Below are 13746 nucleotides of genomic sequence, written 5' to 3'. Positions count from 1 at the left end.
TTTTTTCATTGGTTAATCCAACCTCTTTCATTGAATTCTTTCAAGTCAAAAATGGATCAAAATACAGCACCAGACAGCCAAATATTTATATATAAATAATACAAATCCTTGAAATTATTTCAACTAAGATACTTTGGATATTTAATTAATAGCAAGCATATATTTTATTTTCTGTTTTGTATTAGTTACTAAAAATTTGTCATAAGTATATGGGTTGTATTATTTTGTGTACCAGGTACCTTCCTAATATTTAGGTGTGACACCAATAGAAAAGCTTTACATTTTGGTCTACATCCACATACACAATCATATGATTTTCTTCAAAGTACAAATGTAATAGAATCATTAATGCTGGAAAATTTCTAAGATCATCAAGTCCTACCATCAATGTAGCACAAACACCATGTTACAATGGAGTTGACTTCAAGTTTTGTCTGTTCCTACTTTCCCTCTTACCCCATCTCTTGCCAGGGATAGCTGTTTTGTAAGATAGTAATATAAAAGGGAGATTTTTGCTGCTATTTTTTTGTCAAAGAAATTTTATTTTTTTCTTAGTAGCATTCCAGTAATCTGCTTGATCTCATAATTGACAGATATAGAAAAGACTCTTGACTGATGAATGCTCATCTTTCAGTCCTATGTGTATGAATGTGGAAAAAATTATTTGTGGACTGATGTCTTCAATTACTGACTGGACATATTCTGACATGCAGTCTGAGATACAGTTCATTTACATAGATGAATTTTAAAATCTTGCAAAAAATATAAAATCTTTCTTCTTATTTATATTCCGTTGTTGTTTTGGCAAGATGTAATGCGTATAATGCTAAAGAAAACAAAAGTTATTCTTTGACAGTGTTCTGTAATTTTTTTCAAGTGACTATAGTATAGTATTTTCTTCAATAGAAAAAATTCATTGCCTTAGCAAAGATCAGGATGATGACATTCAAGTGTATGGACAGAATGTTACCAAATAATGAGGCCAATTCTGTATCATTGCCAAACATAAATTACTATATATCCCCCTCTGCAAGCCAACCCAACCCCCCAAAAAACAACAAACAAACATATATAAAGAATTAATGGAAAAATTTAACGAAAGTAAAAAATTCAGATTAAAGATTTGGCCCTATCTTTAAGAACTATCAAAATATTCTTGGTGGTTTGGAACTACAAAGCTATAATGCATATATACAATTTGTGAAACTAAAAGACAAAATAAAAAATTTAACTTTTAAGATAGGGACAATCTTCCCCTTTCCTCAGAAGATTTCAGTTAAAGGACAAGGCTTCAGTTAAAGGTACAACCGTATCCTTAGCAGTTGCAACAAAACAAGTTGCACACTATTCTGCAAACAAACAAATGAAATAGACATATTTTACCTCAAATCATCTTAATAATATTTTTAGTAGAAATGGTACTAAGAACTGAATGACCACTGGTAAGATTTTTCACTACATGGTCAGCCATTGTCTGTTGTCCAAGACTCTCATATTTTCTTCTTTTTGAGAAGGTATTTCTATCTTACTGTATTCATATGTATACATAAAGAAATATGCCATCTGACACGGGGATGGATCTGGTTTAAAAAGCTTTAAAGAACCAAAAGGTTCCAAAAAACCCCAAGCTCTAAACATGCAGTCTAAATGAAATCAAGATTTTTCAAAACACTTCTTCCAGCTGGAATGTATTGCCAACATGATTAGATATTGTCACAGTATCCATTTTCTACTGAGTTTCAGAAATTATCTGAAACCATATGTCAATGTATTTATTTGGGGCTGGGTTTCATACTCAGTGCCAAAGCTATGAGCAAATGACTAAGAAATAATACCTGGTCCGAACTGAAGCGTGAATACTAATGGAAAAAGAGTATTACTTAGGAACTGGAAATAAAATAGCTCATAAGGATTCCACTAAGACACAGTAAGGGAAATGTAGTACTTTGGATGATTTTAACGACTAGTATAAATTGACAACAACAAAAACAATAAGAAAAAGCAAAATTATGTTATCTCATTAAACCTGTGTCAGTTATCTCCTGAAGAACTACAGCGTATCGAGTAGTAAGATCCATAACCTGTCCTTTCTGATAACCTATCTATAATCCTATGTTACAGTAAAGTCAGATAAAGACCCTTAAGAAAGAACTTGATGTCCACTGTTCCCCTCTTCTCCCCATTCCCATCCCCTCAAAAAAGAGACTATACCAGGCTACAGTGTAAACAAGTTTAGTTGATGTCTGAGAGGGGGTCAAGCTGGTAAGGAAACTTGTTCTGACTCTGTGAGTGTGGGGTGTGTAGCTGTGAAGGAGTCTTGGCCCAAGTTTTGGTTGTGCAAGTGTGACTGCCAGAGCTGGTCCAGGATGGTTGGACAGGGACGTTTCCTTAACACAGAGACCTGCCTAGACAACTTAGAAAACCCTGGTTGTGCAAGATGTTGAAGTTATTTTGTGGAAGGGATGCATTGTCCCAAATGAAATTCTGATTCTGTGATTTATTCTTAATATTTTCCCATTTTAATCTTCAAACAATAACTGACAAACTTAGATAGAATCCATGAAGTCATGCAAAATCAACAAATGGAGTCTGTGGTTAGAATTTACTTAAGAATTACAATGACTATGCTTCTAAATCTCTGTTAGATCTACAGCAGAAAAAAAGTTAAAAATAGATTAAAAAAGTGTTATCAGCAGTGTTTCTGTTGGCAGAAGACAATGAAAACGCTGTAGATAATTTATTCCTTCTTTTCCAGGAAAAGTTGTATAGAAGGTTGGCTTTGAGATAGCAAATACCAGGCTGACCTGGTTCTCAAACAGCATTAGAGATGCAGGGAGACTGCAGTGTCCATCCGGGTAAAGGTATTATGTGGCTTCTGAGACAAGCTTGAATTTTGAAGGCGCAGTCTGTCAGGACTGGTTCAGGCTGATGTGAGTTTGAAAGACCAGCAATACTAGAAACCCTTTATTTAAAATTTGGAGAGTTTATTTATTTAAAAAGTTTGGAAGAATATGTTGATTTAAATAAGTTAATAATAATATTTCTGGCATGCTGTGTATTATGAAGAGCTTGAAATTTGGAAGGCTTGAAGCTGCTGACCTGATTGTGTGTTTTGGGAAAAAAAAAGGAGAAAAAAAGAAAAAAAAAAAACCCAAATTTCCTTAATTCTTCAAGTTTGGGATTGAGACTCTTTAATGATATTGGGCTTGGCATGCATTAGAACATTAAATTTAGAAATCATTGTTAACACCAAGAAATCCCACAACATTTATTATATTGTTTCCAGTATCAGTGGAGTCTATTAAAACCTTGTCACATTTTTAATGCCTTGTTCCAAGGTATCTTTCCTGCATGAGAATTGAGCTGTCCTTTTAAGACAATTCAGTCACCTATTAAATTTCTTGGGCTTATGAACTATCAGAAACTTTTTGACCCTGGCAGTAACTTACTGCTTTTGAAGCAGGAATGATCAATTTAGAATATTTAATTATCTGATTTATTGATTAAATATACTTCAGTCCCTTATTATTAAAAAGATGTATCAAAATGTTTTTATACCCCACATAAAGGACACTTGTAGAGATCTGTGTTTACATCTTTTCTGGGTACGATTGAACACTGGTTTAATGGCTTCTGTGGCTCTGTAGGAGCATTTGCACAGTATTGTACTGCTCATAAAGAGATTTAGGACACTCCCTTGTCTCCACTGCTCAGAGCACACGGATCTGTTTATATGAATGGTCTTAGGAAAAATTAAAACAAGTTGTGGGGGGAACGGAACTGAATTTTTTGCATGTCTTGGCTGCAAAGATTCTGACCAAGATTCTGCCCGACTTCCTTCGAGTCACCTAGCAGAAATGGGGTAAGATAAGCAACTCTCCAGAGTAAATCCTTCTGCCTGTGCAATGGTACTTGTTTTCTGGAGGATTGGTGGTCTCATATTCAAAGTCTAAATTAAAGAATATGGTTATATGGCTATCTGAGATATTAAGTCTCACTTCTGGGTCCTTTGGTTATTTATGTGTTAGCACATCACACAGAAGAACTAAGAGGAGCTGAAACATAGATTGAAACAGCTGGTACTGAACTGCTGCTGGCAACGCTGTTCAGAAATATTCTTAGTTCAGAGTCATTCCACCACAGTTCAGTAGTATATCTTCAAATTTAGCTTCATCCGAATGAAAACAATTCATCTGCTCCAAAACCATGCCCCATTGCAAGCCAGAAGGCAATCTGGAGTTTTATTTTACAAACACACTCAGCTCAGAACTGTGTAATAACTGTTGAAATACTTTCTTTCACTCTGACCATGTAGAGAGGCATACAAGCTCAGTGTACCTAATATGTTCACTAATCTCTCACCTACTGAACACTTTCAACATGAGCCGCATTCATTCCATCCTGGAATTCTTGATCAAGAATTATCTCTTAATTCTTTATCTAGCCCAAATGGTTTGACTGATTGCAGTGTGATTACTCTAAACTAGAAGTTCCAAGAGAAAAAGTAAAATAGGTTTCTGCATTTCTCGATCTTCATTAGGGAGAAAAAGCTCTCAGATGATCACTCACAGGCTTTTGCTACAGAGTCACTCTTGTACCTGTTATGCTGCACGTATTAGGTAATAGACACATTTGAGGTTTGTCTATTTCCTGTAAAAAAATGTCTTTTAATAGGAATTTAATTGATTACATTCACAAATCACAGCTTACTAGTTATTCAAGACAATATTTCCTAAACTCTGAGTTTCCAATTATGGTAATAGAATAAAACATGAGGTGTTCTTTTCTTACTTTATCTATTCTAATAAGTCACAAAGAACTTTAGTTTTTATACGTGAACTTATGGGGAATTGTGATAGCCTGCTCCATTTATTTTGCAGAAGGCTGTCAAGATTGCATTGCAGGGACAATCAAAGACATCAGGGACTTTGTAATTCCCAAAATTTTTGCTTACTCCACAAACTTTCATGGGGAATGATGAAGGCAGTGATTGAGGTCCCTGAATATACAATAAGAAAATACCCCCCACTTCTTGTACTGGAATATACAGTTCATAAACAGTATTGGCACTTCAAAAGGAGAAAAAAAATAGGCTGAAAGTAGGTAATGAAAAGAAATATTAAAAAATAAACATTAAAGAGGCAAACAGGGTTGAGAATGCAGAACAGAACACACAGATAAGCTCTCTGAAATAAAAAACTGCAAACATACACAGCTTTTAATAGTAATAATGGTGGGCTAGAGTCAGGCACATGAAAAAAACCCTTATGACTACAGAAGACATGACAGAAAACTGCCATTAAGAAATTCAGTTTGAATATATGGGTAATAGATGTTAACTCTCCAGAGATGCATTAGTTCTATAATTGCATACAGTACTGAGATAGTCCTTCTCCAGTTTCTTTCTTATATAACTATTTCTTAATTTTTCCCTCAAAAAAAAAGATAATTACATATTTGAGGATTCTTATTTTGAAAATTTTATTTATCAAAAAAAAAATTACACCTCCTTTTTGAGGTGAATATATGACAACAACCACGTAAAAATAGAATTTAACTAATAACAGATTTATTCTTAAAATAGAGATTAAACACTTAATATAAATTACTAATACAGCATTTCCATCTCAATGGAAAAAAATCATGTGTTTCTTTCTGTTCCAGCCCATGAGAATGTTAAGTGCCGACATTAAGTAGAAGTTTCTCCCTTGTGGTACTTCCTGACTGTAGAGGGAATCTGGGAAACAAACTTATTAATAAGATGCCTAACTTTTGCACAGCTAAGTTTAAGTTAATTCCACTCCTAATTAAGCAAGTTGAATTTAGACACGTGTTTACAAAGAAATACATGTGGTTTTCAGAAATACCATGAAGGAATAACTTATTTATGCTTTAATCTCACTATAGTTGTGGAACTCTGGATACCTTCTCCTGGTTTATTATCTTTAAAGTTAATTAAACAGGAAAAAAGTGAAGATTAAGGAAATGGTCAATTTTTGGAATTCTGTAATGCTCACTTATTTCCACCACAAAGTATGGTAACACGTAATAAAAACAAACAAACAAAAATGCATATATATATATATATAAACTTCTACCATCATTTATATACATAAGCCTTTACCACCATTTAAAAATACAAAGTAAAATAACAGCTGAAATTTGGTATCTAAATCTTGTCAGTTCCAGTTGTTGAAATGCTTTGTAGAGGTATGTGTATATGCTGAAATGGAGGTGAAAGAGACAAAACATTGGAGTTCTTGCTTTCAACAACAGCAACAAAAAAATGCAGAATTTTATATATATATATATAAATAAATAGAAAAAATAGATTTTTATATATATTAAAAATTTTAATTTATATTAAAAATTTAGAGCAAAATATGTTTCAAAACCTTGTATATATATTTGAATTGAGCAGTATTCATACCTATCCAAAGTTATTACCTATTTTTACCATATCACATCTCCAAAGGCTGTGGGACAAATTATACTAAGTGCTCCAAGTTAGTAGCTTTGTAGCTTTACAGTGTGCTTTCACGAACAGTCAGCACTGTTTTATTGTCCTGATGATGATATTGAGGATAATGTCATGCAACTACATGAATAAATAAATCCCATATAATGTAGTAACCATATTATGCAGGGTTTTTTCTCTCTTCCTTTAAGTAGCACTTTACAGAGAATACAGAAACAAAATTTCCCACAGATTTTAGGCAAATCTAACCAAAAAGATTATTTATTTACAACGAAGCAAAGTATATTCTGTACTTTTAATGGCATGCTGCCTTCTTTCCCTTTCTTACATCCTGTTCATTTAGAATAAATTAATTTATTTCTTATCAGCCTGTTGAGAAACTCATCTGGTCTTTCAAACCAATTCATAAATCCTTCAGTTAGAATTCATACTTTTAATAGAGTCTTGCAAAATGCTGAACAAACTCTGAAAGAAATGAGAATTAGACTTCTAGAAATCATCTACTTTAAAGCCTAAAACCCAGACGGTGAGATTGTGGGAACAGAGAATGTCTATTTTGTATTCTAGTGTTATAATGCAAAAATCAGTCTTAAAGCAATGGTTTTATTTTTAGATTTAAATTTAGTGTGAATTTGCAAAGTTTAAAAGTATTCATGGAATAGTTCAAGTTGCAAAGTACCGCTGGAGATGCCTAGTGCAATTGCCTGCTCACAAAACAGTCAAACAGATAACAACCCCTCTGTAAAAAAAAAAAAAAATTTGTTTGACCACAGTTATAGTGAACCAGAGTTTTCTTTTATGCAGCTGGAGTGCTGCTTGTTGCATCTTGTGATTGCTATGTTTGTGCCTTTGCTGCACACATGCTTCCTAGAAGAGTTTTTGTCTTTTCTATTCCTTTTCTGTAAAGTTGCTTTCTGGTAAATTGTTTCTTGGGATTCATTTGTTCCAGATGCAGGATTCTGCATTTCCTTTTTTGAACCTCATGAAGTTTCTCTCAGGCTTTTTCTCCACCCTACTGAAACCTCCCTAAATAGCATCCCTGCACTAGAGCATATCAACTGATCATCCAGTGTCTGTAAACTTGCCAAAAGCTAACTTTGTCTCATTGTCCCCATCTTTAATAAATATTGAAGTCAACAACCACCCCTGAGGGACACTGCTGCTAATCAGCTCCTGCCTAGGTTTTGGATCATGGACACTCTGAACCTGGCGCACCAACCTGTTTTCCATCCATTTCATTCTCCACTTACCCAATCCCTGCTTCATCAATTTGGCTTCACAGCCAAAAGACCAGGAGGTGGGTTGAGCAGGCATGCAAGCATGCAAGATGACTACTATACAGGGCAAATAAAGGTAAGGTTGTAAGTTTGGCACACAGACCTCATATTATAAAGTTAATTTGCATAAATATTACTAAGTGATTAAAAAACCCAAACAGATTGTATCAGAAATTCCTGTGTGGCCTCTTAATGTCTTTTTCAGCCGTATTCATTTTTTTGCAGAATGTTGCAATCTAGTAAGAGCAATATGATGTATAGAAAATAAAAAGTTTATACCAACATCCTTCTCTTTTTGGCCCTTCAAGATTGATTACAAATTCTGAGTAAGAATCACCTCCCATTCTTCTGGAATTGCATGTTTTAGATAAAGCAGAGAAGTGGTTTTTTTTTTTTTTATGGCAAAATTCAAGGTAGGTAATATTAAAGTGGGCAGAACACAGTTTGTCTGCAATGTAGACTGCTCTGACTGCCACCACCAATCAAAAGACAACAGTGTGTCCTGTATTCTCAGCAGGGAGGGATGCACATTAGTATATGACTGGGTTTGCTACTTGCTTCAGTCTAAGTTTACCTTAAGAATTTTTTCTTTTAGTTCTGACCTGCATTAACCTTATGAACCTTTTCATATTTGATGAAATTCGATTCCAGTGTAATCTAGCTCCAGTATCTTATTCTCTTGCATGTAACATTTACAAGAGCTGCAAGTACAGTGCAGTGAATTTAGTAATTTCATATTTTAGTAATATTTTTTCTAAATTTAAACCCAGCAGCATATGTATAGATACAAACAGGAGTCATGGTAGGGCCTAAAGCAGAAGTTTTAAAAAATGGCATGTCAATATAAAAAAAAAATCATTATCTTTCATTTATTATGAAACATTTTAAAGAATATTTATTTAATCTTTGAGGACTAAGAAGCAAAGTTTTCCCTTACTTCTGTAATACTTGATTTTTTGTGACAATTTATTTGTGGGGATTTTTTTCCCTACAGTCAGTACTTTCTATGTGCAAAAACAACCCCAAAAATTCCCAGTGACTTTACGGAGCCAATTCTTATATTTTTTATTAAGTATGTCTTGGACAGAAAGAGACTTGGAGGGTTTTTTTTTTTAGATAAATAACATGTTTAGACCAAAATTTTCTCTTCAAAAAAAATGTTAATACAAAACCCACATACATTTTGGATGAATGGATTGCTGTCTGCTGGTATTAACTCCCCAGAAAGAGGGCATCTGAATTAAATCTCAGTACTGCCACTTTGTGTTTATGTTACACAGATTGCTGAGCTCAGTGGGACTAGTTCTGACATTTGGTATTTGTTTGTAATACATATAACATGCTTCAGTTCTTTAATGTTAGTAGGAAATAATATTTACTTAAATAGACATTGATGTACTTACTTTTTGCTTAAGCATACATATTTTTGTGCATAACATATTTAATATGCTGATCAGAATATGTTCAATATGAGGAATTGATCTGTATATTTTTTATACTTTTCTTGTAGTCATTGTGATTGTATGTTATCTCAGTAATAATCCATACGTATGCATTATATATAGCTGTACATTCGCTCAGACTAAACCCTTGTGCATTTTTTGTAGTGATTTCTTTATTATTACTACAAAAGTCTAGTGTTGTAGATAGGTCATGTGCAAGGGTATAGATATGAGTGATCAATAAATTAACTTCCAAGGTCACTGCTAAATGTTACACCATACATATATTTATGAACTATAAAATTGTGGAGAATTGAAGATGTGTGCAGGCATACTTTAATCAGAAAACGTTAGGTCCTTCATCTGGTTTTTCCTTTATTCATATCAAAAATTACTCTAAGTTAAAAGTGCTAAATAATGTCCAGGGTAATAGGAAATCTCCTACTTTCCTTTATATATATTGCAGTGCCTCACAGAATTAAAAAAAAACAAAACAGAAAAAATAGGAACTTTTAATAACTAAAGGAGGTAGCAAAAATTAATACTATAAAAGCAGCAAATTGTTGGATGATTTCTCAACCTTTTTTAAGTGACTAGGAAAATTTTGAATTTGCAGAGCTTCCTGATTAGAAAAATGTAACAAAATGGAAAAAAAAGGATTGAAAAAATTTTTTTTTTCAAAAATTTATTTTTATTGTTTTCACTTTGCTGCTAGGTTCTGTAGCCACTGCCTGTCGTGATCCTGGTGTCCCCATGAATGGAACTAGAAATGGCGATGGAAGAGAACCTGGAGACACTGTAATTTTTCAATGTGACCCTGGCTATGAACTTCAAGGAGATGAGAGAATAACCTGCATTCAGGTAGAAAATCGGTACTTCTGGCAGCCAAACCCACCAGTCTGTATAGGTATGCAGAAAAAAAAATTAAATAATGCTTTCATAAAAATAGAAATCCTTATGTAATGAATCACACTGTTCTAGAAACTTGTTTAAAGAAAATACATTTACTGCACATCTTAGAAATTATTTTACATCAACCTCTGATAGTCATAACCAAAACCTTTCCTCTGTAGTTCTCAGTATAATAGTTCTCATCCTTTCCCTCTAAGAGCCATCTCATTTATAACTTGATGATCTGGGACAGAAAAAGCAAAAAAGTCAATGTCAATGACTACTATCCTTGGTAGCCTATTCTTGGACAAACATTGCAGGGAGGAACTTGCCAGAGATTATAACTGCAAGGAGCACTGCACAGCTTTCAAACACACTCTTTCCTTTAATAACCTTAACTTGGCCTTACCTATTACAAGTAAAATCTGCATTCTATTTGCCTATGCATGCATGCACACCATCTACCCTGTTCATGCAGGACTACAGTACTGACTTGGTGTCTTGGCTATACAACTTAACATGTGAAAGTATTGTTTTCTCTGTTCTTACTCTACTTACTATGCCTTCCTGCATAGTGTGAGTGTATGGGCTTGAAGAAAAGAATTGTCTAGACTATTTTCTGGAAGACAGCAGTAAAGTAATATTTTATTGCTCATCTCTTATAATTCTTATATGTGAAAATATGTTTTATATTAATGATAACCGAACATCTGTAAATGTCTAAGTGAAAAAGTAAAAGGAATTCTAGGACTCTGGGTCCTATAGTTAAAATATTCTTTTATCATGCTGGCCTTATTTGATATTGTTGTTTCTAAAATTTAATTTTCAACTGAAAAATAATTGCCCTGCTATAAAGTAGTACCAGCAGTTTTAATCACTATCAATAGTGAGTTGATGATATTGTGAAATAGATTAAATGTAGGTACTCAACTGGCATTCTGTCGATAGCACATATAAAAAAGGCATACACTTGTTTTTTACCTGCATGCATCCATTTATCTAATGCTGGTAAGTTCCACACCTCATGCAAAACACCTACTGTACACAGAGTAGCAAGAATGCTTATTATGATGATTTATTTGTCCAGCTATCAAGCATGAAGTTATCTACTATTGATTTCCTATAATGATACTTTCTTGGGGAATATGAACTGCTAATAGACTAAAATAGAGTGTGCAAACCTTGCCTTGGAGCTAAGTGATTTCAAAATTGTACGTTGTAGCTCAGTACACCCTGAAGTTCATTGATTTTTTTTCTCCTAACTTGTAATATATTCATTAATTTTGCTCCCACGACTGTGAATCCAAACTGTGCAATACTTACCCTACAGATAACGTCAACATCATCATGGTTTATCAAAGTTTTAGAAAAAAACAAACATAATTTTGATGAAAGAATAAGAAGGAGGGGTAATTCCTAAGGTGTATAGTTGTACCATATTCTAGATCTATTTTATTAGCTCTTTACACACCAGTGTCTTTTTGAACCTCCTAATTATTAATGCTCAAAACTGGGTAAATATACTTTTTAATTTTTCTTACCTGGGGGAGTGCCTTGGTTGTTTTGATTCCCTTAGTCTTGCCGCTAGCAAAATTTTAAGAATGTCTTCATTTCCAAGGTCATAGCAATGGGAAAATAACAAAGAATTAAATACTGAGTCATATATTTGAATGAAAGATAATAATTAGAAATTCTTCTATACTGAAGAATTTCTGACAAACTATAAATTGGAGAGCATGTCTCTGCCAAAAGACAGTCCTTTTCTTATGCCTGTGCTGCACAAAATAGCTACATGTTTTCCACTCCAAAAATTTTCTGGATCCAATCTTGCTGAGATACCAGAATCTTAAGTGATTGTGTTTCCTTAGTTTTCTCAGGGATGAGATTAAAAATTCTGACATGCAAAAAGACATTTTATAATTCAGGTTAACTATACATTTAGGGGAAGTATAGACTCTCTCCCAGAAGTTTCAGACTTTCTCCAGAAATTCATAGGTCAATTTTTTGGGGTTTTTTTTTGGTGGGTTTGTTTTGCTTGTTTTTACTGTTTTGTTTCAAGCAAGGTCTTGTTTATCATATTTACATCTATAAAAAAGGTTTCATTGTAAACAGTTAATTCCAGTGGTGCTTTCTGCAAAATTATCTATATGAAACTAATAGGAAGTAAAATTTCAGATTTTTTTTCATATTTCTTTATGATTATTTAAATTTATCTTCAAACTAGATATATAGAAGAAATTTTTTACAGTTAGGGTGGTGAAGCCACCTGGCTTGTATCAGCAAGGTATGGCTGGCAGGACCAGGGCAGTGATCATCCCCCTTTACTTGGCATTGGTGAGGCCACACCTCAAATCCTCTGTTAAGTCCTGGGCCCCTCACTATATGAAAGACATTGAGGTGATAGACTGAGTTCAGAGAAGGTCAACAAAGCTGGTGAAGGGTCCAGATAACAACATTATGAAGATCAGCTGAGGAAGCTGATGTGTAGCCTAGAGGAAAGTAGGCCCAGTGAAGACATTCCTCCACTCAGCTACCTGAAAGGAGGTTGTAATGAGGTGGGTATTCATTTCTTCACCCAAATAATGACAGAATGAAAGGAAATGGCCTCAAGTTGCATCATGGGAGGTTTAGGTTGGATATAGCAACAGATTTCTTCATCAGTAGGGTTACCAAGCATTGGAACAGGCTGACCAGGGAAGTGGTTGAGTCCCCATCCCTGGAGGTATTTCAAACAAGTGTAGATGTGGTACTTAGGGACATGGTTTGGTGGTGGACTTGGCAGTGTTAGGTTTATGGTTGGACTCAATGATCTATATGACTCTATAAGAAATTTAAATAACCTTAGAGGTCACAGAATCTCTGTTACAGGAGACCTGAGTGATAAATTACTTTCCTAGGCCCAGATGATCACTTAGTAGAATTAAAATTTCCAAAATTATAAATTTTTATAATCTTACCTAGAATCTTTTGAATAACATTGTAAGAAGTTCTTTCAAAAAAGATCTTTAGAAAACCTGATTATTCTCTTGTTGCTGCATGAAGTCTCAGATAAGGAATGCTGAAGAAAAAAAATTCATTATAACTTCCTTCTTTTTACTATTTATTTTTCTGGACCAAAACTCCACAACATCTGGGAACCTCAAAATCTCATAGAGAAATGTGGTTGTTTAATTCTAATTGTACTTAACGCTATTTTACTTATCTCTGAGTTTGAAAAGTGCAATTACTTGAATATTTTTAAAATTTTATTTATATTATATGCATCTTGATCTGAATTACTAGTCAGTTTTTTCTGGTGAAAAGGCAGATAACTGCATTATCAATGTAAGTAGATCATTTTTCATAGCCTAAGGAAGTTCTTTTAGAATGCCTTTAACAAGAAGTAGAAAGTGGAAAGCTTATCCAGTCAAGTTTTTTTATGTCTGTAGCCAGAGCATTTTTCAAGTTCACAGTATATTCAGAAAAGCCTTGACATAATATTATGCAAACAAAAGGACACAGATTTCAAAAAAAAGTAGTAATATTAGTATTTGTCTAAGGCAAAATGTGAATACTTTTTTTTTTTCTTTCTATTAAAGCTTTGTAAATACCTCATTTGTTTCTTGTTTAACTTCTGGAGGACACTAAATGTCAGTGAACAGATTGCTGTTACTTGCTT

The 13746-nt window shown here is 33.7% G+C and overlaps 1 protein-coding gene across 4 annotated transcripts in view; it reads left to right on the top strand.

Moving 5' to 3' along the window:
* Positions 1–13746, top strand: part of CSMD3 (CUB and Sushi multiple domains 3) — a 613333-nt gene that overhangs the window by 418133 nt on the left and 181454 nt on the right. For all 4 annotated transcript variants that reach the window (XM_042035930.1, XM_042035929.1, XM_042035928.1 and 1 more), the window contains one exon: positions 9913–10104. In XM_042035930.1, coding sequence (XP_041891864.1) covers positions 9913–10104 — 192 coding nt within the window. The remainder of the gene's footprint in view (positions 1–9912; positions 10105–13746) is intronic.

Source organism: Corvus kubaryi, unplaced genomic scaffold, assembly GCF_017639235.1.
Source record: "Corvus kubaryi isolate FWS band 111438036 unplaced genomic scaffold, C.kubaryi_AGA036_p1.0 37385, whole genome shotgun sequence".
NCBI classification, from domain to species: domain Eukaryota; kingdom Metazoa; phylum Chordata; class Aves; order Passeriformes; family Corvidae; genus Corvus; species Corvus kubaryi.
Note: the sequence above shows the minus strand (reverse complement) of the source record. Positions and strands in the feature narration are given on the sequence as shown.